This window comes from Chrysochloris asiatica, unplaced genomic scaffold (genome assembly GCF_000296735.1).
Source record: "Chrysochloris asiatica unplaced genomic scaffold, ChrAsi1.0 scaffold00169, whole genome shotgun sequence".
Lineage (NCBI taxonomy): Eukaryota > Metazoa > Chordata > Mammalia > Afrosoricida > Chrysochloridae > Chrysochloris > Chrysochloris asiatica.
In genome coordinates, this window is record NW_006408687.1 from 1,026,791 (window position 1) to 1,054,495 (window position 27,705).

At 36.7% G+C, this 27,705-nt stretch overlaps 1 protein-coding gene across 1 annotated transcript; it reads left to right on the forward strand.

Moving 5' to 3' along the window:
- Positions 1–6,989: 6,989 nt before the first annotated feature.
- On the forward strand, positions 6,990–27,689 carry ALB (albumin). Its single transcript, XM_006871558.1, has 14 exons — positions 6,990–7,068; positions 7,739–7,796; positions 8,840–8,972; positions 11,300–11,511; positions 12,862–12,994; positions 13,959–14,056; positions 16,692–16,821; positions 17,775–17,989; positions 19,553–19,685; positions 22,441–22,538; positions 24,524–24,662; positions 25,329–25,552; positions 26,863–26,995; positions 27,648–27,689. Exons 1-14 carry the CDS (start codon positions 6,990–6,992, stop codon positions 27,687–27,689), a joined length of 1,827 nt encoding a protein of 608 aa, XP_006871620.1.
- Positions 27,690–27,705: the final 16 nt, after the last annotated feature.

Sequence of the window (27,705 nt, forward strand, 5' to 3'; positions counted from 1 at the left end):
TGTTCTTTGCCAATTCCTTCCATACACATTGGACTTCTTCCTTCAGTATCATTGGCTCTTAATCATATTCCTGTATTGAGTTTTCAAGGAATGACTAGTGTATTTGAACTGTTAACCTTGTATTTAGCAGTTCAGTGCTTACTACAGGGACACCCCAAGACCTCATATCTGCGATCCCTATGTGGTACAAATAGTAAATGTGTACAGTTGCTAAGAGGTTGGAGGTTCAAATCCATCCAGAGGTGACTCAAAAGAAAGATTTGGTCATTTGTTTCTGAAAAACCAGCCAGTGAACACCCTAAGGAGCACAGTTCTACTCTGATACACATAGAGTCACCGTGAGTTAGCGTCAACTCCACAGCAACTGGTTTTGTATTTATCTATTTCTTCCCATCCTCCTCCACCCTATCTTTATCTCTCTGTGTACAAGTTTTGAGATGTTACTGAGCTGAATTTGTGGATAATGGTACTTGTGTGCTGTCAAGTTTGTTACGACTTACAGCAACACTGTAGAGCATTTCTGAGACTGTAAATTTTTACAGGAGCAGAAAGCCTCATCTTTCTCAGGAAGGGAGGCTCATAGATTAGAACTTCTGACCTTGTGTTTAGTAGCCCAGCTCATAATCCACTACAATACCAGGACTCCTGAGCTGAATTAGTAAAGGTTGAGAAAATTAAAGTAAATGGTTAGGAAATCTGAGAGATGGTAGACATAGATTCTACATTCCCAGTATAACATGAAGAAAGGGAAGAAGGGGACCATCCCTGTCATGGGAGCTTGGAAGCGAGAGAAACTTAAGCATGAGATACGACAAAGATGGGCATCTAGTACAGTCTCTGAGATATAAACTCTCTCCTCCTTGCCCCTATGAAATCTTCATCAAATTCTCTTCCCTGTTAATCATTTTTCTCATTAATTCTGTATTTGTCAAAAATGTGCATATTTAGGGGAAATGATTCATGGAGAGAGATGAGAGGGTTACTGATATTTAGATTATATAACAATTTATTATTCTCATTAGAAAATGCCTATGAGAGTTTATACATTTTGGACAACTGAAGTTCTTATTCTGTAGTGAAGAAATGTATCTTCATAAGTGAATAAAATTGAATTGCTCACAATATTTTATTTGATTAGTTTGATGCTTAATGTTATTTCACTTATCTGCCCTTCTGTACATTTTAAAAAGCAATCCAGACTCTTCATCATAGGTTTGTTGTTGTTGTTATGTGCTGTGGAGCCAGTTCCAACTCACAGCGACCCTGTACAGGGTTTCCAAGGCTGTAAATCTTTACGGGAACAGAAAACCTCATCTTTCTCCTGCGGAACAGCTGGTAGTTTCAAACTGTTGACCTTGTGGTTCACATCCTGATTCATAATCACTACACTACCAGAGCTCCTCATCATAGGTAGGATATGCATATATCCACAGTCAAATAAGAAGAGTGCTAAGTAAAGATTTGCCTGTCTCAGACATTGTGACCTATCATAGTGGAACAGCATAACATTTATTCCACACCTTCTAGTCACTGCTCTACCCACTTCAGTCTGGTTATGGTCTCATCATTCTACTAAAACAACTCTACCAGAAAATCAGAAGATTTTCTGATGGAGAGCAAGCCTGATTTCAATGACTTGGTGAGGTGATTTAGGAATTTGGAGGACAAGAGGACACAGATTTTTTTTTGTTTTTAATGTTAATTGTAAAACATATATACATATTATCAAAAATTTGACAATTTAACATTTTTCTCATGTACAAGTTAGTGCTATCACTTACATTGCTGATTGTTCAACTATCACCATAAGCAGCAACACAATGCTTCCTAAACAATGCACACAAAGTACAGATATAGGGTTATGGATGACAACTATAAGGTTATGTAAGGTAGGGTGACAAGAAATAGGGGAGACTGCACCCAAGAAACATTTTATCTGCTTCAAAATTAACTTGATGTCCTGTCAAAATGAATCCAAAGTGAAGGACAAAAGGAAAAAGGCTCAGGTTTAATTTCCAGTTACATTTCACCAGACCCTGTTTTTCTCTTCTAAATAAGTAATGGTGCTGCGGGTTAATGCGCTGGACTGCAAAGTCAGTTTGAACTACAAGGTTGGCTGTTCAAGCTTACCAGTCACTCCTTAGAAACCCTATACAGGGTCACTATAAGTTGGGAATGACTCAGCGGTACTTAATATAACAACAACAAATAGCTAGTACACTTTATTATTTTTTCCATATAACAGAATTTCATTACTATAGTCTCCTTAAAACATCTTCTGTAAAATGAATCATTATTGTTGTTAAGTGCTGGCTTTGATCTGACCTCGTAGTTAGCAGTCCAGTGCTTATCTGAGAGTGACTTAAATTTTGAAAAAAATTCTGTTGTTGAGAGAGTACACAGCAAAACATACACCATTTCTACGTGTACCATTTAATGATGTTGATTACTTCCTTTGAGTTAGACAACCATTCTGACCCTCCTTTTCTGAGTAAGTTCCTTAATCATCAGCATAAATTCACTGCCCCCTGAGGTTCCCACCTAATCTTTTTAGTTGTTGTTGTCAATTTGATCCCATATAGGTAGTTCTTAAATAAACACATAATGCTCAAGGCTGACAGTATTTTACTAGTTAAGATAAACTATTGTTTGGTTTTAAGAAGACTTCAGGAGTTATTTTTTTATTTATGGTATGTAGGTTATTTCAGGACAATAGCTGAATGGCTCCAGGAAGTCTCAAGTCCATGACAATTTGAAGTTCTGTTCTACATTTTCGCCTTTTTGATCAGGGTTCTTCTACTGACTCTTTGCACAAAACATTCAGTAATGGTGACTGGGCACCATCCAATTCTTCTGGTCTCCTGGCAAAGGAGGAAGCTGTTCATGGAGGCAATAAGCCACATATTGCATTTCTTCCTCCTATTCCTGATACTTCTTCTGTTGTTCCAGGTAAATAGAGACCAATTTTGCCTTGGATGGTTGCTTGCAAGCTTTGAAGACCTTAGGCACTATGTATTGAATTAGTAGGTAGGGGAGAAGCACTAAACATCTTATCAAACTAATTAACTAGTATGTCTCATAAAACCACTACTGTGAACTTCCAAACCAAGAAACCAAACCCTGCAAGGTTTTTGGTTGTACATAGTCTTTGTTGTTGTAAATCTATGTATCACACAATGCTTGCCAATGCATGAGTTGGGTGATTATTGACAGCAATTATGATAATCAACTATGCAACCCTGCAACTACTTTTTTTAATCAAATTTGTGGTGGTGGTGATGGTAGTGTGCTGTGGAGTCAGTTCCAATTCATAGCAACCCTGTACGAGGTTTCTGAAGCTGTAAATCTTTATGGGAGTAGAAAGCCTCATCTTTCTCCTGCAGAACAGTTGGTAGTTTCGAATTGCTGACCTTGAGGTTAGTAACCCAATTCATAACTACTACACTATCAGAGTTCCTTTTTCTACCTACTTTTTGTTGGTACATTAAGTTGGTACTGACTCATAGCGATCCTGTGCACAACAGAACAAAACACTGCCTGATCCTGGGCCAACCTCACATTAGTTGCCATGCTTTAGCCCATTGATGCTGCCACTTTGCCAATCCATCTTGCTGGGGGTCTTCCTCTTTTTCTCTGACCCTCCACCTTACCAAACATGATATCATACTTGTTATTGTTATTAAGTGTCATTGAGTCAGTTCTGGCTATTTGAGACCCTGTATAGGGTTTCCAAGGAGAGGCTGGTGAGTTTGAATCGCTAATCTTGTGGTTCAAACTACCTTGCCATCCAGTGCTTTATCTCACAGTACCACACTAGGATTCCACTTGGATATCAGAGTCTCTAAACTGTATTTATAACTCTTAGTATAGCTATTTCACTTACCTTCCTGCTAGAATCCTTTGATAACTGATCAAACATAGAATTTAATAGCCTGAAGAAGAAAACATTTAGAAGTAATCAATAATTATGTGTTTTTATTCTTCTTAGTACAAGGTATATGCAGAACTAATAAGTTTTCACAGAAAAACATAGAAATGCTTATTTTAGAAATCTGTAAAATGCAAATTATCAAGAGCTTTTAAAAAAAAATTTAGATGAATTTTAAATACTCAAAGTGTTAATTAAATAATTTGGGTTTTCAACCATCTACTAATCTTTCATAAGGATACATGACATGGAACATCTCATTGGTATTGTGAGGAAATATTCTTCCAGGTACTATCAATTTTATATTTCAAAGCTATGGAACCATCATTAAATATGGTCAAATCAGTTCTTATGTTTTCAAATTTATTAATATGAAGTTATTTATAGTCTTCTCATTTTATTAAAAACAATTAATTGTATAAATAATTATTTCTATTTTTTTTTTTTGTTGTTATTCCTAATATTTCTAATTTGTGCCTCTGGCATTTTTTCTTGATTAGTCAAGCTAATACTTCGTTTCAGATTTCTGGTCAAAGTGAAAACTTTTGGTACTATTGATTATAGGACAACACATTTTGAGTTCCTTTTTGGTCATGATGAATTTGATTAAAATTTTTTTTCCATTATCATATATTTTAATATGATATTATAGTATATAAGGAGCTTTGGTAGCATAGTGGTTACGAGTCAGATTGCTAACCTCAAGGTCAGCAGTTCAAAACTACCAGCCATTCTGCCAGAGAAATACGAGACTTTCTGCTCCCCTAAAGGTGTACAGCCTTGGAAACCTTATACAAGGTTGCTATGAATTGGAACCAACTCCACAGCACACCATCATTATAATACATAATAGATGGAGTGAGTCATGGTGTGGTATTGTTGTAGGATAAACACTGGGCTGCTAATCACAAGGCTGGCAGTTCAAACCCACCAGCTGCTCCTCAAAAACTCTATACAGGGTCACTATGAATTGGAACTAACTTGATGGTACTGCAACAGCAACAACAAATAGATGGAGAGGCTAATACTCTTTCAATTTTTTAAATGAAAAAGGTACTAAAATGTATGCATGACAGAAAAAGACCTGAATTTGTGAGTTAGTAATACAATTATATTCAGTGATAAGGATTGCATGTTTGGTTTTTCCTTCCACAGGGACAGGCTAGAGTTGGCCATGACTTCAAATAAACGGTGCCCACTCCCACTCTTTCTAGGGAGTCCTGGTGTGGTGCTGTGGGTTAATGCACCAGACTTCAAAGTCATTTGAACTGCAAGGTTGGTGGTTCAAGCTCACCAGCTGCTCCTCGGAAACTCTATACAGGGTCGCTATGGGTTGGAACGGACTCAATGGCACTTAACAACAACAACAACTGTTTCTAGAGAGCTAAAAGAAAAGTTGACACAATTACTTGAGAATTATTTTCTCTATTTAGAAAATGAGATTAGTTTACTTTGTCTTTTCAAATATAGGGTATTATTAGTAATCAGTTTCTTCAATGGAAATAATTTCCTAGGCAGATACAGTCTTTAAGTTTTATTCATCTGTGGGTTAAAAGACAAGTCTGGTACAATCATTCAACAGTCCCTTTAGCCATCTGAAAAATTATCTATTTTTCTATCTATCATCCATCTTTCTTTCTTTTATCTTATCTTCTGTGCTTAATTTTTAAATTGATACTCATATCTGAAAGTGAAAGACAAGGAAATAAGATAATAGAAAATGTATTTCTTTCATTATAATAGTGACTAGTGCTTCTTCTGAAATTCTGCTCTGTAACACATGGGGTCATAATTACTCGGAATGGATTTGATGGTACCTGGTTAGGTTTTCATGATTGAACATTTATTAGCTTATGTACTCAAATATGCGATGGACGGGAGCTTTGATTTACATGGGCTATGTAATGAATTGAAATGACTGGGTTGATATGAGTTATCCTACTGTGGTATCAAAGAAAGACAATTTTCCTATTAGTTGAGATTAGTGGTTTTTCGGCTTTAGAAAAAAAGAAGGATAGTCCTTCAGGATAGAACAGAATCTTTGGTGAGAAGAGTAGCAAAGGAAGTTTGAAAAACATTTAATTAACCTTTGTTTTCCTTTTGATCATAATGTTTTGTTTTTGAGATTCAAAATTAGATTAAAGAAGAGCCATAAGATGTTTCTACTTGTTAAGGAAGAAAGAATAAAAGTGCAAAACTGGGTAGAGATAACTCCATGCCATGAAGAAAGTCTAAGTTTCTCTTAACTTCTAGAGATGTAATCAGGACTCAGTCTGTCCTGATGATGGCAAAAATTCCTTACTGCTATTTGGATCCATTTTCTTCTTCATGTCTCCTTAACTGAAGATTCCTTTAGTTGATCTAAGTGTCCTATGTATGACACAGTTTGAATCACGTATGGACCAGAGATTAGATGCAAACATGAAGCCTATGAATACCTATTTTAATTGTTTTTGTTGCTGTGGCTTTTCTTCGTTCACATTGGAGACAGCATCAGCCTTTTCAGTCAGAACCCTTTCCAAAGAATAATAAGACATAGATACCCTCTAATGTGTGTTTGTGTATAAATATACTTTTATTATTAACAAATCATTACATAATGATAAAAGCAAACTTGGAATTAGTAATGGATATAATTCAGAACTTAACTCTTAAGCTATGTCTTGTTTTCAAGTTAAATAATTGATGTAGTTACAGTTTTGCAAATACTGAAAACTAAAATGTTTAAATAGGAATCAAATATCAAGAACATGGTAATGGTAGCAATGAATAAAAGCTACAAACATTTAAACTCATTTGATAAGATATTTTACATAACTTTAATGAATTGACAAGGTCTTATGGAAAAAAACAGCTCCAAATGACAAACATACGCAAGGGATTTAGTCAAACAATTTTTTGGCAAGAATATTATGAATTTTGTAATCACTTGTGAACCAATGAAATACAAAGATGAGTCTAGTTAATAATCTACAATTACTGGTCAGAGAAGTATATTAGTGCTAATTTCTCTCTATGCATCCTAACTTTTCTCCCCTCTATTCCCACAGCCTTTGGCACCATGAAGTGGGTAACCTTTATTTCCCTTCTCTTTCTCTTCAGCTCTGCTTATTCCAGGGGTGTGTTTCGTCGAGATGCACGTAAGAATTCTATTATTTTACTATTCAACTTAATTTTATTTTCCTAGTAAATGAAGTTTTAGTAAACCCTGCACCTTTAAAGAATTAGGATCTCCTTTAACATTTATTTTTAAATTGTGATGACATTTTTCATTTGTGGGGCTATAGGAAGTTATCTTATTAATGTATTTATAACATTCTAGGTGGAAAAGTGTTAATTCCTTAGTAATCACAATTTTACTTTGCACATGCAGAAACTTTAGGCATTTAAATTTAAACTTTAGAGTTTGAGATACACTTCCTAACTCCAAATTCCCAATGAACTATACTTCATAAAGAAATCAAAATCTGTGCTGCTAATCTTATAAAAAGAAAGCAGTTTTCTATTATTTTCATTTCAGATAGTTAACAGACACTATGAAACCATTACTTCTTATCCAAATTTGAATATAAGACTATACAAACAGTGTCATTGCTGATTGAAAATTTATTGAGTTTAAATGCAGAGCAAATAGTTCATCATCTTCCTAAGATTATCTGTAAGAATCTGAGCCCAATATTTTGGAGCAAATGAACTAGTGAAATGGAGGGAAATATAAATGTGGCATCATAATCAGTTGTTTTCTTCAGTGATTAAAAAAAATTCTTGTGTGTTTTTCCCCTTTCTTTCCCTCTTCTCACCTCCTTCCAGACAAGAGTGAGCTTGCTCATCGGTACACAGATTTAGGAGAAGATGTCTTTAAAGGATTGTAAGTTAAAATATTCAAAGTCAAATTTAATGTTACTATTAGCAATTGATTATAACTCTGGGGTTCTTACATATCCCTGTCATCCAGGTCTATATTGAGGGAAATATAGATCAGTGCTTTCCAGTATGGTAGCCACTGGCCACATGTGGCTACTGAACACATCCAGTGTGGCAAGGGCAACTAAGGAACAAAAATTTAAATTTTGTTTTGTTTTAATTCATTGGCATTTAAGTTTAAATAGCCATATGTGGCTATTGGTACTGTATTGAACAGAGCAGCCTTGAAGCTCATAGAGAGCCTGAATGCTAGAAATGATTTTAGTATATGGTTCTTTTGGCAATTCAGTTACTAAACTCCCTGTGCATAGCAAATAATACTGTGGTTTTTCAGGGAGCATTTTAACCTTTTAAAATTCTAGTAAAAATTGAGAAATAGCCTATTTTAAAGGTTGATCTAATTTTTGTTGTTGTTATTAAGTGCCATCGAGTCGGTTCCGACCCATAGCGACCCTGTACAGGGTTTCCGAGGGTGTAAATCTTTATGGGAGTAGAAAGCCTCATCTTTCTCCCGCGGAGCGGCTGGTAGTTTCGAACCGCTGACCTTAAGGTTTGAAGCCCGATTCGTAACCACTACGCTACCAGAGCTCCTTTGATCTAATATAGGCTGATTAAGTGAGGCATGTGTGTGATTTTATTGTTTTAAATGCTTCAAAGGGTAAACCCTTAGTCTTGATGAGACCTCTTTAGGATACAGTTTGCTTGTATACTCTCTGGGTATGTATCTACTGATGTGCATGAATATTTATTTAAACATGGTGGAAACACACTTTCTTGTTTCCTAGGCAGTCACATAAGCCTGGTAAGGCCTCAGAAAATACCGGTTATGAACAATTCTTTCTTTTTTTCCCCATTCTTTTCTCTCTTGTATAAATATATAAAATATAGAACATATTTAGATAGGTGATTTGCCCACTAACATAACAATCTGTTTTATATTGATGTTTTATTATGATACAAATATACTTTCTGTGTCATTTGTTTCAGATTGCTGATTGCCTTTTCTCAGTATCTCCAAAAATGCCCATATGAAGAACATGTAAAATTAGTGAATGAAGTAACTGAATTTGCAAAGACATGTGTTGCTAATGAGGCAGCTGAAAACTGTGACAAGTCACTTGTACGTACACTCTGATTTAGAAAATTTCTTCTTCTTTTAAGAAATCCTGAGCCTTTAAAAGAAAAATTTCCTGTTTTAGTTTTTTCTATTATTACTAAATGACTAGATTAAACAAAGGAGACCTGGTGGCATATTGATGACTAACCACAAGTAACACTTAAAGTGAATGGAAACTGACAAGTCATGGTTACTTCTGTGATCTATATAGTCTTGCTACACCTCATATTTTAAAACACTTTTTTAAAATTTAAATTAGGACCACACACAAAAGTCAATGTGTTTAAATGGAGATTTGTCATTTATTAAAACTTTTTTTTTCTTTTAATTGAAATTTGGTTTCTTTTCATAAAGGCTTATAGTGATAGCAGTCTATTTAGCTTTTATCTTGAGAAAACACTCAATTGATTTCGATGCTAGTTTTGCTACTTGGGTGAAAAGTCTAGCTATGCATCCATTAGTTTAAGGATTGTTTTGAAAACTGAACTTTTGGCATAAGGAGAAGTTTATGTCTCTCTCATCACTCAATCTCAGTAGAAAGACCATTTCTTAATGATTATAGGAGCCTTTTCTTCTCTCAAAGCAGAATGCATACGCAACCTTAGGCAATTATCATAGTTCTAAATATGAATTGTAGAAGGAGCTCCAGTAGCGTAGTGGTTACGAATCGGGCTGTGAACCCGCAAAGTCAGCAGTTGGAAACTACCAGCTATTCCGTGGGAGAAAGATGAGGCTTTCTGCTCCTGTAAAGATTTACAGCCTCAGAAACCCTGTACAGGGTCACTATGAGTCGGATTCGACTCCATGGCACACAACAACAACAACAAGAGTAGAGCAGTCCTGGTGTGGCGCCGTGGGTTAATGCACGCTGGATTACAAGGCTGGTTTGAACCACAAGGTTGGTGATTCAAGCTCACCAGCCACTCCTTGGAAACCCTATACAGGGTCGCTATGAGTGGGGTTCAACTCGACTGCACTTAACAACAACAACATCTAGAGTAGTATATATTTCCCAGGAGTGCACCTGTTTTCCTAATATAATCTAATGGTGGTGGTGGTGGTAGTGTGCCGTGGAATTGGTTCCGACTCATAGCGACCCTGTATAGGTTTTCTGAGGCTGTAAATTTTTACAGGAGCAGAAAGCTTTATCTTTCTCCTGTGTAACGGCTGGTGGTTTCGAACTGCTAACTTTGAGGTTAACAGCTCGACTTGTAACCACTACACTACCAGGGCTCCTTATAATCTAATGAGGAAATAAGTAATTAATTTAATGGAATGTAATTTGGAGCAAATTTAAAAATCTATATTTCAGTGTAATAACTCAATTGGTAAGTTATAAACTGTGTTATTCCTTAATTTTGAATAATCTAAAAACAAATCCACTGGCAATGAGTGCATTCTAATTAATAGGTAAGTTAGGTTATAAAAGAACTGTCTCATAGGATCTCCAAGGTTTTAATACTGGTGTGGCTCTGTAGGGTAAGCACTGGACTACTAACCAGAAGGTTGGTAATTCAAACCCACCAGTTGTACCTCTCCTTGGAAACTCAATAGTTATAGGGTCGCTATGAATCTGAGCTCTGGTAGCATAGTGGTTATGAATCGGGCTGTGAACCTTAAGGTCAGCAGTTCGAAACTACCAGCCACTCCGTGGGAGAAAGATGAGGCTTTCTGCTCCCGTAAAGACTTATAGCCCCGAAACCCAGTACAGGGTCGCGATAGATCTGAACCGAATCGACGGCACTTAACAAGAACAACATGAGTCTGAACAAACTTAATAGCACTTAACAATAAACAAACAGCGGATCTTTTCAGGAGCAAATTGCCACATCTTTCGCTCTCAGAGTTGCTGGTGGGTTCAGACCTCTAGCCTTTCAGTTAGCAGCTGAGTGCCTAGCTACGGCACCACCAGAACTTCTCATAAGTGGCTCTCTCAAAGGGGACCAGATCAAATGAGAAACTATCTCAACTGTTTTCTCCTTAGTGTGAATTCACCTACTACTTAGGTTATTTTTGTGGATGGTTATTTTAGTGAAACCTCTTTTAGCCTTTAGTCACAGTTGGAAAAAGAAGTAATATAACATTCCTTAAAGGTATTGACCAGTTCTTTTGCCATTACGTTTTATCTATTCAAAGCAAGAGTGTGACAGCTGATTCTTATGAAAATTACACTTAGAACAAATCTAGGAAAAATCTCTAAATCAGACAGGGGATTGAAGAATGATGGTGTGGATTATTTCTGTTTTCCTAACCAAGCGTCACCTAGTATATTAAAGATTTTATATTGTATTTTGGGCATAAAGATTTTTTTTTTCTTCTTCTTCATTTAGCATACTCTTTTTGGAGATAAACTCTGTACAATTGCATCTCTTCGTGACACCTATGGTGAATTGGCTGACTGTTGTGAGAAACAAGAACCTGAGAGAAACAATTGTTTCTTAACACACAAAGATGACAACCCAGGTCTCCCTCAATTGGTGAGACCACCTGCTGATGATTTGTGTGCTGCATTCCAGGCAGATGAGGACAAATTCTTTGGAGAGTAAGTAATCAGATGTTTATAATTCAAAATTTAGCATTATTGTAACAGATCTATAGATCAATTCTCATGAAAACAATCACCATAAGAAGCAGATCAATTAAAAAAGAGGTAGCATTTGATATTGCAAAATTTTATACAACAAAAAAATTGGCAAAATTCTATACAACAACAACAACAAAAAATTCTATACAACAAAAAGTTTTGGGGTTCATTGAAACAGGGTATGAACTATATGAAAATATTTGAGATTGGCACTGTTTTCTCAAAACATTACTTATGATTGGCAATAACAGTGGTTTCAATTTTATTATTATTCTTATGAATAACAATAAGAAACCCTTATTTATGCATATTAGCAAACTAAGAATTTTTACTTAAAACACTATGATTTGATTACTAATCCTTTCATTTATTTATTTATTTATTGGCCTCTTTGTTTCCTTAAACATTTTTAATATTGACTGAAAAAAATAGATACCATTTTTACAGTAGGATTTTTACAGATCTAAGACTATACACACAAAGACTAACTTTCTATAAATCAAATAGCTAATTAATATGGATGGTGGTGGTGGTGTGCCAAGTCAGTTCCAACTCATAGCAACCCTGTATAGGGTTTCCAAGGCCTCATCTTTCTCCTGTGGAAGGACTGCTAGATTTGAACTGCTGACCTTGAGGTTAACAGTCCGATTAGTTACCACTAGGCTACCAGAGCTCCTTAATTAATATGAGATAGTGCTACAGGATAATGTGCTGGACTGCAAAATCGGTTTGAACCACAAGGATGGTGGTTCAAGCTCACCAGTTGCTCCATTGTTCCCTTGGAAACCCTAAGCAGGTTCACTATGAGTCAGAACCTACTGGATGGCATTTAACAACAGTAACAACAAGCATAGATTATTCCCAGTTCTAATAATTTTACATCTCACAATTAATAAAGACTATGAATTGGATTAAAGAGGAGTAGTTTCTGAAATCTTGTGTAGGTGGGGTTGCATGATTGGGAGAAAGAAGGCCTGATGATGGAGATCAATCTATCCAGGTTGTTGTTAGCTGCTGTTGAGTTGATTCTGACACATAGCAACTCCAGGTGTGCAGATTAGAACTGCTCCATAGGGTTTTCAAGGCTGTCACTTTTGGGAAACATATCACCAGACCTTTTAACCACATTGTTGAGGTAACTTAAATAATGACAAAGGTAAGGTTGTCACATACAGATTGACTTTAATTGGTAAAGGAGATGCCATTATTTGGGTTTTGGAGGGTCTGGAGAGAATGTTGTTTATAATGGTTCCTGTAATCTATCTGCTAAAGAACAATGACTCCTTGTTTTCCTCTTGTAATTTTTAGATACTTATACCAAGTTGCCAGAAGACATCCTTACTTCTATGCCCCAGAACTCCTTTTCTTTAGTCAAAAGTATAAAGCAGTATTGACCGAGTGCTGCCAAGCTGCTGATAAAGCTGACTGCCTGACACCAAAGGTATTATGCAAAAGAACATAAGAATCAGTTCATATTTTTCAGATTTTCACCACTGTATGGCTGGATTTAGAGAACCTGAGTCTCTGACATAAACTTCCAGACATGTTAACAAAGCCTCCCCCACTCTGTTATCTCCACCTACCACTAAAAGGATCCTTCACCTATGAAGATTTTTGGACTCACTAGCCCTTCTGCTAAGATTTGCCAAGACAAATCTGTGAAAGGGATCATTAAAATGCTCATGGAAAAATTCAATCATATTTTAATTACATTTTTCCACAAAAATTTTGAAATCCCCTCATCTCATATTTGTCTAAGTATGCCACTGCTTTTAATAAGGGATATGCAGAAACTTGGAGTCCTGGCATAGCCTTGTAGGGTATGTGCAGGACTGCAAGTTCTGTTTGAACCACAAGGTCTGTGATTCAAACTCACCAGTCACTCTTTGGAAACCCTATACTGGGTCACTATGTGTTGGAACTGACTCGACGGCACTTAACAACAACATGCAGAAACTTATTTGTCTAATTACACAGCCAAAGAATACAAGTTTTGTCTTGTCATGAGCCTTTTTACTGGAAAAGGAACTCAAACTAGACAAGGGAGTTTCTGGATTGTAGGAGAGTTGGTGGAGGAGGGATTAAAATGATTAATCGGCAAAATAGGAAATTAACAAAGTTATCTTCTCTGGGAGATGAGTCTATTCTGTTCTCCCAGTTTTTTTTTTCTTTTATCTCTGACAATGCCTCTATATCACCCCCCAACTTCCTGCAGCCTTCCACTATAGCCAGACTAATTTTTCTTCTTATCAAATTAAATGGTTACCCATAGTAAGTACTTGGAAATTTAGGTATAAACGATCTCTTTTAAATTTAATTTGGCATAGTTTCATCAGTGTTTATGAAGGAATGTTTCACGTAAAATTTTCTTTTTCTAATTTTCCCCAAATGATTTCTTTTTGTAGCTTGACCTTTTGAAAGAGGCCGTGCTGACTTCATCTGCCAAACAAAGATTAAAGTGTGCCAATATCGAAAAATTCGGAGAGAGAGCCTTCAAAGCATGGTGAGTATTTTTAAATTTAGTTTTCATATTTAGAATGATGAAAATAATGTTGGTTCAATTGGCAAAACGAAACATTTGTATTAAATTTTATGCAGCAATTTTTAATACTTCTTTTTGATTGTCTATAAGGTAGAAAGTTAATACAAGGAAAAGTCAGAACACCAATGACAATTTTTTAGAAAAATGTTCATTTATCTTATTTTTCTAAGTAGTCAAAGAGCTTAGAGGGCACAATCTTTTTTCTTTCTTTCTTCTTTTTCTTAAAAATGGACTTATATTTAAGCTTTCATTTTATTAATAAATACTGGGAATTTATTAATGTATGGTAGCGTAATGGTTGTAAGTCAGGCTGCTGACCTGCAGTTCAAAACTACCAGCTGCTCTGGGAGAGAAAGCTAAAGTTTTCTGCTCCCGTAAAGATTTGCAGCCTCAGAAACCCTATGCAGGGTCACTATGAGTCAGAACCAACTCCAGAGCACACCAATTCTAATAGCAAGGTCAACGGTTCAAACTCACCAGCTGCTCCTCAGAAACTGTACACAGAATCACTATGAGTCAGAACCGACTTGAAGGCACTTCCCAACAACAACATTATTTAGATAGAGATGTAGTCAGGATTTAAAAAATAATTTACCTTAACCTTTCTTTCCAATGAACTGAAAGTGTCTACCTATTCTTTTGTAGCCCTGATAAATTAAATATTGAAGAAAGCGAGATTATTTTTCCTTAGATCATACCTGTAGTTCTGTTCTTGGGATCTTATTTTTGCTGGGCTGTCTATTTTGATGTTACTTACCTGGTCTGGGAGATCTTTGAATACTTGAGCCAAGAAAATACTAACACTCCCAACCCCTCATGGGCTAGTCAGCATCAAATCAGCAAGAGTAGGAGAGAAATGAAAAGAATAGACATTATGTATGCTTTCTAGAAACCACCAATGAAACTTCCTTTACCTGTCATTTCTCCCATGTACACTAACCAAATTAACCAAATTAAACAACAACAACAACAACAACCTCATGATACACAACTAAACAGACTATGGTTCATTCTAGAAGGGGAAAAGTCCTTTTTATCAGAATTAGGCAACTCTGAAATTATTTGGGAAGAATGATGTCACTATCCTTGTCATAGAGCTTAAGAGTTTCTACTGGGTCAATTTCTTAGCAAAAGTATGTTTAATTTTATTAGTTTTATTTATTTCTTTTACCTACTTTTTGCTACAGGAGCTCTGGTAGCGTAGTGGTTACAAATCAGGCTTCTATCCTCAGGGTTACCAGTTCGAAACCACCAGCTGTTCTGCGGGAGAAACATGAGGCTTTCTGCTCCCGTAAAGATTTACAGCCTCAGAATCCCTGTGCAGGGTCGTTATGAGTCAGAACCGACTCCACAGCACATAACAATAACAACTTTTTATTACACCCTACTTCCGTGGAATTATGATATTTCTCTTCTTAGAGACCTTTGTTGTTGTTGTTGTTGATAAGTGCTGTTGAGTTGGTTTCGACTCTTACAGACTCTGTTTACAGTTTCTGAGGAGTGGCTATTGGGTTTAAACTACTGATTTTGTGATTAGCAATCCAGCGCTTATCCGATAGCGCCCTACCAGGACCCCTTGTTGTTGTTATTAAGTGACTTTGAGTTGGTTCTGACTCATAGGGGCGCTATATAAGTTTTCCAGAGCAGAAAGCTTTATCTTCTTCCCACAGAACAGCTGGTAAGCTCAAACTGCTGACCTTGAGTTCACAGTCCAGTGCTTATTGTATAGAGCCATTGCACTTTCCAAGGATCCCTTTGTTGTTGTCGTTAAGTACTGTCAACTAGGTTGCGATTCACAGCGACCCTATAGAGGGCTTCTGAGAAGCGACTGGTGAATTTGAACTACGGACCTTGAGATTCAAACTGACCTTCAGGTCCAGTGCATTATCCCACAGTGCCACACTAGAACTTTTTTATCGTTATTAAGTGCCGTCGAGTGGATTCACCCATAGCGACTCTGTATTGGGTTTCCAAGGAGCAGCTGGTGAGCTTGAACCACCAACCTTGCAGTTCAAATGACTTTGCAGTCTGACGCATTAGCCCACAGCACCACACCAGGACTCCAAAACTCCTTTAGAAAGTCTTAACTGACTAAAAAAACAAAAAAGAGTACTAGCTCTTTCTATTATAAAATGCTTTATTTAATATACATTATCTAATTTAATTTACACAACAGTGCTATTGAAACTACAGAGTTTCAATCTAAGAGTGTCTAACTAACTTTCCTATGATCACTCTGATAGTAAGTGAGAAAGCCAGACTTGGACTTTAGATCTGGGTTCCAAACTGCATACCTTACAACATTGCCTCCACTCTGCACCCACAAGGCTGAGGCTGTCATAAGTCAGAATTGACTTGATGGCTACTAATGAACACCAGATTTCTATCTACTGCACCCACTCTCATGATGGATAATTCTGTCGTAAGTAAAAAGGATAATTTAGTACTAGCATTAAAATGAGAAGTAATGGATTCTGCAGATTATTTTTATAGCCTAGTTGCCTTCAATTTTCTCATAACATAAATAGTATTTTCCTATTGCATCCCTGTAAATATTGCATGTTAATAATTCATTCAATGGGATTTTGTTTTTTAGGGCTGTATCTCAAATGAGCCAGAAATTTCCCAAAGCTGAATTTTCAGACATTACGAAGGTAGTGCTAGATCTTGCCAAAATCCACCAGGAATGCTGCCATGGTGACCTGCTTGAATGTGCAGATGACAGGGTAAAGAATTATCAATATGTTCTTTGGTAGTTTACATCCTTAAACTGATAGAATTGATCCATACAGTATCATGGTGACAGCTGATAGTGGGTTGAGTTTGTATTCTATTTCTGTCTACTTTATCTCCAAGTTTTTCTTGCACTATGGTACCTATTTATTTTATTTTATGTTTTTACCTATTACTGATGTTGTGCTCCATTGAGTTGATTCTTTGACCCTACAGGAGAGAATAGGGTTCCCAAGGCTATAAATCTTTATAGAAGCAAACTGCTAAATCTTTCTCCCACAGAGCAGTTGGTGGGTTCTAGTCATGACCTTGCAGTTAATGGAGAAGCACTCAAATTCTGTACCACCAGGTTGTCTTTTTTTTTTTTTTTTTAAACTTACTTATCCTGGATTGCTAGAGGCAAGATGGGCAGTTAAAACCCACCAACTGCTCATGGAAACTCTATACAGGGTCACTATGAGTAGGAACCGATTTGACAGCATTTAGCCATAACAACATTCTATTTAGTCCCTGTTTTGGGTACTGGTTTGCTACTTACCAAAAGGTTGGAGGTTTGAGTCCACCCAGAGTAAAGAAAGGCAAGGTGAAAATTTAATTTTTGAAAAATCATTCCTTAGAAAACTCTATGTTCTACTCTGACACACGTGGAGTTTCCATGAATCAAAATCAACTGGTACTGTTACCCAACTTATTAAATAACCCAAAAGACTAATTTACTGATTTATAGCCCATTTCAGTCATATTTTAGTTAAGAAAAAGTTTTAAATTAAAGATAAGTTTCTAAGGAGATTCTTTTGGGGAGTAGATGACATTGGAGAAGGGTAGATAGCTAAAGAAACCTTCAGAAGTGAAATACATGCACACACACACACACACACACAAATCTGGTTATATGCATATATACCTATCTAGTTTTCATAAACAATTTTTATTAACTTGTTTACAGGCTGATCTGGCAAAATATATGTGTGAAAATCAAGACTTATTCTCCAGTAAACTGAAGGACTGCTGTGCTAAGTCTGTGCTTGAAAAATCCCACTGCATTTCTGAGGTAGAAAAAGATGATATTCCTGCTGACCTGCCCTCCATAGCTGTTACTTATGTTGATGACAAGGAGGTGTGCAAAAACTATGCAGAGACAAAAGATCTCTTCCTGGGCATGTAAGTGAATAAAGAATGATCTTTCAAAGCTTTTATATGATCTCACACTTTAATAAGATGTACTAGATTCCCTTTGGAGTTGCTACAATTTTCATGTTATCCAGAATATTTCTTCATCCTTTTTCTGACCCAGGCTTTAAAAAATTTTTTTCAAAAATATCATAGTTTTAAAAATTATTGTGAAATAATACATGCTTATAACAAAACCAATACAGAAAAGTATAAAGCAATAAATAAAAGTTCTCCCATTTTATATTTGCTGCCCATTCTTTACTCCTTTTGGATATTTCTGGAACTTTAGAAATATTTTGTGAATATGCAAATATATACATGTTAGTCATTCATTTGCTCATTCATTCAAAGGGTATTTATTGAATACCTTTATTGCATATATATGCATGTCCACTTATATGTAAACATATATGTAGTAATAGGCAGGAATGTATAAAAAGAAGTATAAATACATGGATTCTATCACCAGGTGTTTAAATATTTGTTTCAGAAAGCCAAAAGTTTAGTGATGGGGCAAGGTCATACTGTTTAGTAACAAAGTAGATGGTTATGCATAGGTGATAAGTGTCATAGTAAACCTTGATTCTTGTTGTTGTTGTTATTGGCTTATGATAGTAGCTTTTGCACTAATTACTAGTTCATAAAATGATATACCCTATAAAATTTCACTTCAACAGAGAGGAAAATGAAAAAAATTAAAACTCTCTCAAACATAAAAATCTAGAATTCCATGAGTGGCTAAAACTAAGTGTTTAATTCAGAATGTTTGGAGGTGTTTTGCTATTGTTAAGTGCTGTCGAATCGGTCCTGACACACAGCAACTGTGTATAGGGTTCTCAAGGAGCAGCTGGTGAGTTTTAACCACCAACCTTGTGGTTCAAACTGACCTTGTAGTCCAGCGCATTAACCCACAGTACCATGTCCAGACTTCTTGTGAGGTATACTCCAAATCAAGCAAAGCATTCATAGTAATAACTATGAGGTATCATTTATCCAAAAATTTACCATGTGCCAGTGTTTTACATAAATTATATCATTTAATTTTCACAGACATTTACCTTATGAGATAGATAATAGTAGTATCCTCATCCTACAGAAGAGAAAATTAAAACTCCATTAATTTTAATAGGTTTCCTAAGATGGCATTTAATAGGTTTCCTAAGATGAGCTCTGGTAGTGTAGTGGTTACGAATTGGGCAGCAAACCTCAAGGTCAGCAGTTCAAAACTACCAGCTGTTCTGTGGGAGAAAGATGAGGCTTTGTGCTCCCGTAAAGATTTACAGCCTCGGAAACCCTGCATAGGGTGCTATGAGTCAGAACCGACTCTACGGCACATAACAATCACAAGATGATATAGTAAAATAATTGATAGAACCAGGATTTGAACCCAGATAGCTTTAATTCTAGATCCCTAATGTATTGCCACTATTTTTACTGCATAGATATAAGTTAGATTTAGATCTTTGGGATATGAGTTAATCTCTAAGATAGTTCTGTGATTGATCTTGCTTATTGGTCCAACTAAATCTATTTTATTTTTATCTTAATCAGGTTTTTGTATGAATACGCAAGAAGGCATCCTGAATACTCTGCCTTTTTGTTGGGAAGACTTGTCAAGAAATATGAAGCAACACTGGAAAAATGCTGTGCCACTGATGACCCTCCTACGTGCTATGGCAAAGTGGTAGGTTTCTTGCTGGAAAAGAAAAAATCTGACTCTTGAACTGTTGATTCCAATAACGACAAAGAAAAATAATGCATGTATGTGGATTGACATATAACAATTAAGTGCTTTTGTTTTTGAGATGGTTTTCTATTATGTACTCTTAAACATTATTGAAAACATGACCTTAAATAAAATGGCTAATCAAGTTGAGAGTAGTTAGCCTAGAAAAGACAACACTCTCTAAAAAGATAAAATCTTAAGCACGGTTTTTCTTTTTCATATTCCCAAGAACAGACAGGGAGTATGATGGCTCCATATGGCCACAAGGTTGACAGTTTGAGCTCATCAGCCTCTCCTAGGAAAAAGATGAGGCTTTCTGGTCCTGCAAAGATCTAAAGCCTCAGAAACCCTATACAGGGTTGCTGTAGTTGGAAGGGACTTGATGGCATTTAACAACAACAACAAAGAACAGACTAAGACAATGTCAGTATGAATGTTAATTAAAAGAGTTTTAACTCAGACATAAAGAAAATACCTTTGATTCCAAAATGTATCAACTACTTGAAATAGTGTCTTATGGATGGCTGAAGAATTCTTTTCGAAAAAGTTTAAGTATGGTTTATTAAGAAGTTATGTAAAGAGAGTGAACAAGTTCTGGATGATTTTCAGGTCTCCTACAAGCATATCCAATGCTTTCCAAACTATTCTGAATCAGAAGAAAGTCATTATTTCCATGACTAGAAATTGCTGCATGCCAAGCACCATATCTCCAGGCACTGTACTGGGGTCCTAAGGAGCTCTGGTAGTATAGTGGTTACGAATCGGGCTACAAACTGCAAGGTCAGCAGTTCGAAACTACCAGCTGTTCGGCGGGAGAAAGATGAGTCTTTCTGCTCCCGTAAAGATTTACAGCCTCGGAAACCCTGTCTAGGATCACTATGAATCGGAACCGACTCCACGGCACATAACAACAACAACATACTGGGGTCCTGATGTGGTACCGTAGGATAAGCACTGGACTTCTAACTGCAAGGTCTGCAGTTTAACCCACAGCCTTTCCTTGGAAACCCTATTCAGGCCACTATGAGTCATAACTGACTTTGCAGCACTTAGCAAGACTGTTACTGGTCACCAAGGCAAAATCTTTCAACTCAGAGAGCTTAGGATCCCACTGGAGCAATGACTCAATAATAATAATAATACTTATAATCATAATCACCAATTATTAAGCTTTTATTGTGTACTGTCAAGCTCAAAAACTAAACTCATTGTCTTGAGTCAGTGCCAGCTCATAGTGATCCTTTGGTTGCTGTTAAGTGCCATTGAGTTGGGTCGAGTTGCTTCCAACTAACAGTGACTCTGTATAGGGTTTCCAAGGAGTGACTGTGGGTTTGAACCACTAACCCTGTGGTTGGAGTCCTATGTTGTGTTGTTAAGTGCCTTTGAGTTACTTCTGACTCATAGCAACCTTGTATAGGGTTTCCAAGGAGTAGCTGGTGAGTTTAAACTGCTGACTCTGTGGTTCAAACCGACATTGCAGTCCAGTATTTTATCCCACAGTGCCATACCAGGACTCCAGGACTCCTATGTTGTTGCTCAGTGCCATCAAATGGGTCCCTACTCATAGACCCTGTATAGAGTTTCTGAGGAGCGGCTAGTGAGTTTAAACCACCAGCTTTGCAATGCAAACCAACCTTGAGGTGGAGTGCTTATCCTATGGCTCCATACCAGGACTCTTATGGTAATGGTGGTTATGTGCTGTGGAGTTGGCTTTGACTCAAAGCGACCCTGTACTGGGTTTCAGAGGCTGTACATTTTTACAGGAGCAGAAAGCCTCATCTTTCTCCACTGGAACAGCTAGTTGTTTTGACCTTGAGGTTAGCAGCCAGATATGCTATGTTATTATTGTTGTTAAATGCCATTGGGAGCCAGTAAAAACTGTCCCACAATATTTCCAAGGCTACAAATCTTTACAGAAGCAGAATAGCACATCTTCATCCCACAGAGTGGCAGGTTGGTTCGAATCACCAGTCTTTTGGTTAGCAGTTAACCACTGTACCACTGTGCCTCCAGGGCTCTTTTATGTGGGTCAAGTGCTAGTTTAATTTCCATAGCTCATTTGATTCACCAAGCAGTTCTGTGTGGTGACTGACATCATCATCTCCATTTTGTCGGTGAGGATTCAGAAGCCAGTAAGTAAAGCTATATAACTAGAAAACGAGTCAGATCTGGTTGTGTCAGCTGAGTCAGTTTCAACTTACTGGGACCCTGTATAGATTTTTTGAGGCTGTAAATCTTTATGGGAGCAGAAAACCTCATCTTTTTCCTGCAGAGTGACTGGTGGGCTCAAACCCATGACCTTGAGGTTCTCAGTAAGGTTCAAATCCCATGATTATCCTATAGGGTCAGATGATCTGGCTCAAATATTAATAGGTGAACTCCAGAGCTTGAAGGGCATTCTTAAGCATTTACACTAGACAGACCCAGCAGTTAAAATAAAGGGTTAGATACAATGTGATAGATTTGACATCAAAATACAATGGGTTAAATATTGGGCTGCTAATCACAAGGTTGGCAGTTTAAACTCACCAACAGTTCTACTCTGTCCAACAGGATCTCTTTAAGTCAGAATTGATGGGTAGCAGTGGATTTGGTTTGATTTGGTTTTGGACAGGAAGATCTCATTTTGCCTAGAGTAAAAAACAAAACAAAAACTGGTCCAGCTGGTCGTCAGATGGAATAAAATAAATAAACTCAAAATTTTATCTTTCAGCTTGATGAACTCAATACCCTTGTTGAGGAGCCTCAGCGTGTAGTCAAACAAAACTGTGAACTTTTTGATCAACTTGGAGAATATGGCTTCCAAAATGCGTAAGTCATTTTGTGCTTTTGTTAATTTTTTTCTTGATCAATTCATAGCTATTTAAGACTTACTATATGGTTCACTAAGGTGTTCTGGTAGCGAAGTGGTTACGAGCTGGGCTGCTAACCTAACAATCCACAATTTGAAACTTCCAGCAGTTCCGTGGGAGAAAGATGAGGCTTTCTGCTCCCGTAAAGATTCACAGCCCCGGAAACCCTGTGCAGGGTCACTATGAGTCAGAACCGACTCCATGGCACACCACCACCACTACCACCATATGGTGCACTAGGTGCCTGGGTGGCACAAAGAGTTTGCACTTGTTCACTCAGAAGAATATTGGTCTTTCAGATCCATCTAGTAGCACCATGGAACAAGGACCTCCTGGTCTGCTTCAAAAAAGATTATAGCCAAGAAAATTTTATGGAGCTATTCTCCTCTATAACACCTGGGGTCACTATGAGTCAGAATTGATTTGATGGCAACAAGTTTTGTGGTGGGTTTTTTTTTCCCTATGAAGCGCTTTTCATAGACATCTTAATAATTAAATATAGTATATATTCCTAATTACTTCTCACCAAGAAATATGTACAAGAGTTAGAGAAGGAGAGATACAGTAGTTAATGGCATGGAGAAGTCTGTATTGTTATGAATGTTAAGGCCAAGCTTGGTGGCTGTGTGCCATGGAGTCAGTTCCAACTCATATCAACCCTGTACGGGAGCAGAAAGCCTCATCTTTCTCCCACAGAACAGCTGGTAGTTTTGAACTGCTTACTTTGTGGTTCACAGCCCGATTCGTAACCACTACGCTACCAGAGCTCCTTAAGGCCGAGCTTACAGACAAATAAAAGACCTTACAGTGAAAAGGCAGTAGCTGTAGTAGTAGTTCTAAATGTGCAATATGGGTTGAACACAAAAATACGACAAATGAATTTAGGTATGTATAAGAATATAAAATTCATAAGGGGCTATTTGGGAGAAAAAGTTGATATTTGGGAGATACACATAATCTTTTATTTGTTTCCCCTTGTAACTTCCTCTTGTAGCAATATCAGAGACAGAATGGTCTGATAGACTAATTCCTCAATCTAACAGAGTCTAATTTATGGTGGTAAAACCAGAAGGGACACGTCATTGAGCAAATAGCTAATGTGCAGCATATATATGTTAGCACTCTATGGGTGCTAGTGATGTGGCTCTAGAGGGTAAGCACTGGATAGCTAACCACAAGGTTGGCCATTCAAACCCACCAGTCATTCTTGGAAACTCTATACAGGGTCACTATGAGTCAGATCTGACTCTACGACACACAGCAACAACAGTAACAAGTGGTGCATCGGTGAACAAGAGACAGTTCCTTCTTTTGAGTAGATTGCCATTTTACATTGATTTTCAACGATGATGGAGATTCTCAATACAAGGTAGTTTCGAAAAGTTCGTGGAAAAATTCCATTCTCTTTTAATACCATTTCCCCACAAACTTTTTGAAGTCCCCTTGTAAACAACTGCTACTTGTTAGCTATATCAGGTTAATGGCATACTTTCTTTCTTTTGAATGAATCCCTGTTGAGTCAGATATAGTTTTCCCAATTTTATAGACAAGAATATTCATTCATATACTTCAGGTTTAGATGAGTGCTAATATTCGTTAGTCTTTCACAGGTATTTGTGGTAAGAAACAATAACTGTATTAATGTCACTGAAATATGAGAAGGGAAATACTTTCTAAAGATTAAATGGCAGCAGTGTATTTCAAAAATTATTGTTGTTGTTATGTGTCATCAAGTCGGTTCTGACCCATAGTGACCGTTATAGAGTTTCCAAAGACTTGTCTTTTTACAATGTTACTCAGCTACCCTGGAGATGAAGATAACTTTATAACTGGAAGATACTCTTAGTTGATTTTGGCTAAGTATTGTTTGCTTGATGCACTATGTTAGGGAAAAAATGATTTATTTTTAACCTTGTTGAAAACACATGGGCTGTTTTGTTACAGGCTCGTAGTCCGTTACACCAGGAAACTACCCCAAGTGTCAACTCCAACTCTCGTGGAGGTCTCAAGAAACTTAGGAAGGGTGGGAACCAAGTGCTGTAAGCTTGCTGAAACAGAGAGAATGTCCTGTGCTGAGGACTACGTAAGTCTTTAAAAATATAATTAATAGTGATAAATTTTGCCTTTCAATACTGACAAAGTTAACATCCAAAGGAGGGGTGAAATAAAGCATATGTGTATATGTGTATGTGTGTGTGTAGGTGGTGGTAGTGACAGCAGCCACAATTTACTTGGCAGTCTATATTATCCTGACCACCAAAAGGATCATTTAGATAAGATCCCAACAATGAAAAATTGCATGAATATTCAGTGTTTAACAATAGCATCCTGGCATTTTCTAGATTTTCACTTTCTTTGGAGTCTCTTCTATAAAACTATTTCCTCCTCCAACGCATGTCCTAGAAATAACTTCAAATTGTTTTTTGAAGTGTAATTAAGTGAGAAAATACTTTCAGAATCTCTTATTATTTGTAGTCCTGACATAAACAAACCACTATGCCAAATCAACCCTGGATTCAATGGTGCTAGCCAAAAATACTGTGGAAGAAAGATGAGGCTTTCTACTCCAACAAAGATTTACAGCCTTAGAAACCCTATACAGGGTCGCTGTGAATTGGAGCCGACTCCATGGCACTTAAATACAACAAGCTACAATATAACACATTTTTGGTCCATTGGAAAGTAGGTATTCATGACAAATTTTCAGCTAAGCTTCTTTTGAGTTTCTGCTCTTCTGCTTCCCCTTCAGCTGTCTTTGGTTCTGAACCGGCTGTGTGTGCTACACGAGAAGACCCCAGTGAGTGAAAAGGTCACCACCTGCTGCTCAAACTCCTTGGTGTACAGGCGGCCATGTTTCTCTGCCCTGGAAGTGGATGAAACATATGCTCCCAAAGAGTTTAGTGCTGAAACATTCACTTTCCACAGCGATTTGTGCACACTTCCTGAGGATCAGAAACAAACCAAGAAACAAACGTGAGGAATATTTCATTATTGCAAGCTTCTGCATTCTTGATAGTGAAAATTGTCTACTGAATGAATAACTTTCCTGAAGTAGTGATTATATTCTATAGGGGAAAGTATTATTAGTCTTATGAAACTGGTAAAAGTATCAAGAACACAATGGATAGCTTTTTTCTTCCTAAGCAGAACGCGGTATTATAATCTTGCCTGCAAATTATATGCACTAACCTTGTGGATAAAGGACCATACTAGAATAATTACTTATCCAGATTCATTAGAAAAGGCTGAACAATTTACTGATACATTTGCATAGTTAGAAAATTAGTTCATAGAAACTGGAGAATTGATTTTCAGATATGAATGGGGGATTTAAAATTTGTTCTATGATGAATCCATAGGCCAGGCAAATACCCAATGTGTGACTTTTAGAAATGGAATTTGGATGAAAGACATATAGAAATGTGAGTTCTAGGCCATGCTCCATATAGTAGAACTGTGGAAAATAAGCAACTGATATTTGCTATCATCTCTTGTGAACTCTGATCCTGGCCACAGATTTAAGAGCATCATTGCAAAACCTGTCATACTCAACCTCTGTCTCACATTGTTGTTTCTGTAAAGTCAATGCAGAGAATCACCAGATGCCATAGTTCTCTCTTTTTTTTAATGATTAATTTTGTGGTTTGCTGAGCATACTAACAGCAAAATACACAAACAGAAAGCAGCAGTTATTATCTATATAATTCAGTGACATTGATTTTATTCTTCAAATTGTGCAACCACCATCTCCGGATATTTTGGTTTGAGGTTTAAAGAGGATCTCAGGGCAATAGGTTCACATGTTTTGACAGACTTATTTCCTATAAGATCAAATATATAGATTCTTAACTGAGAAACTATAGAAAGGAAGTACAAGGCAAACTTTTAAAGGATCATTTGAACTCTTATGTAAACTTTGCAATTCAATAAGATATATGGCTTCTAGAATGTGAATCATGTATAATTGAAAACGTATAATCCTTTCTAGGAACTTAGTAAAAAGTAATGGACTTTTTCTTTTGCTGTATTTAACTCTACACAAAATGTTGAGCAATATACAGTAATGATCTCGTTTGATCTTCCCATCAACCCTATGAAGACAGGTTTTATTAATCTCATTATGTAGGTGAGAATATTGAGGCTTAGAATGGTACATCTGGACCTCAAACCCAAAGACATCTGACTCTAATACTTAAAATCTTAAACAATAGAGCTACTCTAATTACCATGTTATTATTTATTTATATGAACATCCTATTTTCTGTTGTTTGGTTAATATACAGTGTGCTCGTTGAGCTGGTGAAACACAAGCCCAAGGCAACAGATGATCAACTGAAGAAAGTGGCTGGAGAGTTCTCAGCTATGGTAGAGAAGTGTTGCAAGGTTGAGGACCATGAGGTCTGCTTCGCTGAAGAGGTACTGGTGTTGTCTTCAGTCTAATATATCTGGTTTCCACTGTGGGAGCATTTGATGGGGTTAGGGCTTAATGGTTCACGTACCTAAAGGATACTCCATACATATAGAATCTTTTTTTCTACATAAAATTGCCTTACAAAAGGAGTTAACTTGTTTTTCTTTTGAAAATTGAAAAAAAAAAAAATTGTATGCTGCTACCTTGTAGCATATTATTAAATGTTTGTAAAATCTGTTCTGTTTCTAAAATTGTGATATTATGAATATGGATATTTGTTAGGTCTGAAGATCTGAAAACTTTTGTTAGAAATAGCATTAAATAACTTTCATTATTTAAACATTTTCTTGGAAAAACTGCTTTGTGTTTTAGTTGAATCTGACAGCTTGATTTTATAGCTTAGTGAATTAATAAGGAAGCTTATATTTAAGTGTCTGAATCATTGCATATTTCCCCTATGACTTCACAATAATTTTTTATTCCTTTGAGGCAACTGGTGTCAGTCAGCTTCCTTGTAGGGATTCTTGTATAAATTGGAGTTAACAGATGTTGTGTATCTGGAAGTATTTTACATCATCAGTGGCTATGTAAATGTTAATTTTTATTCTAATGGCAATGCTAACATTTTCCATACATCTGTCATTTCTTTATATTCAGGGTCCAAAACTTGTTGCTGCAGCTCAAGCTACCTTAGCTTAAGAACAACAGAATCACA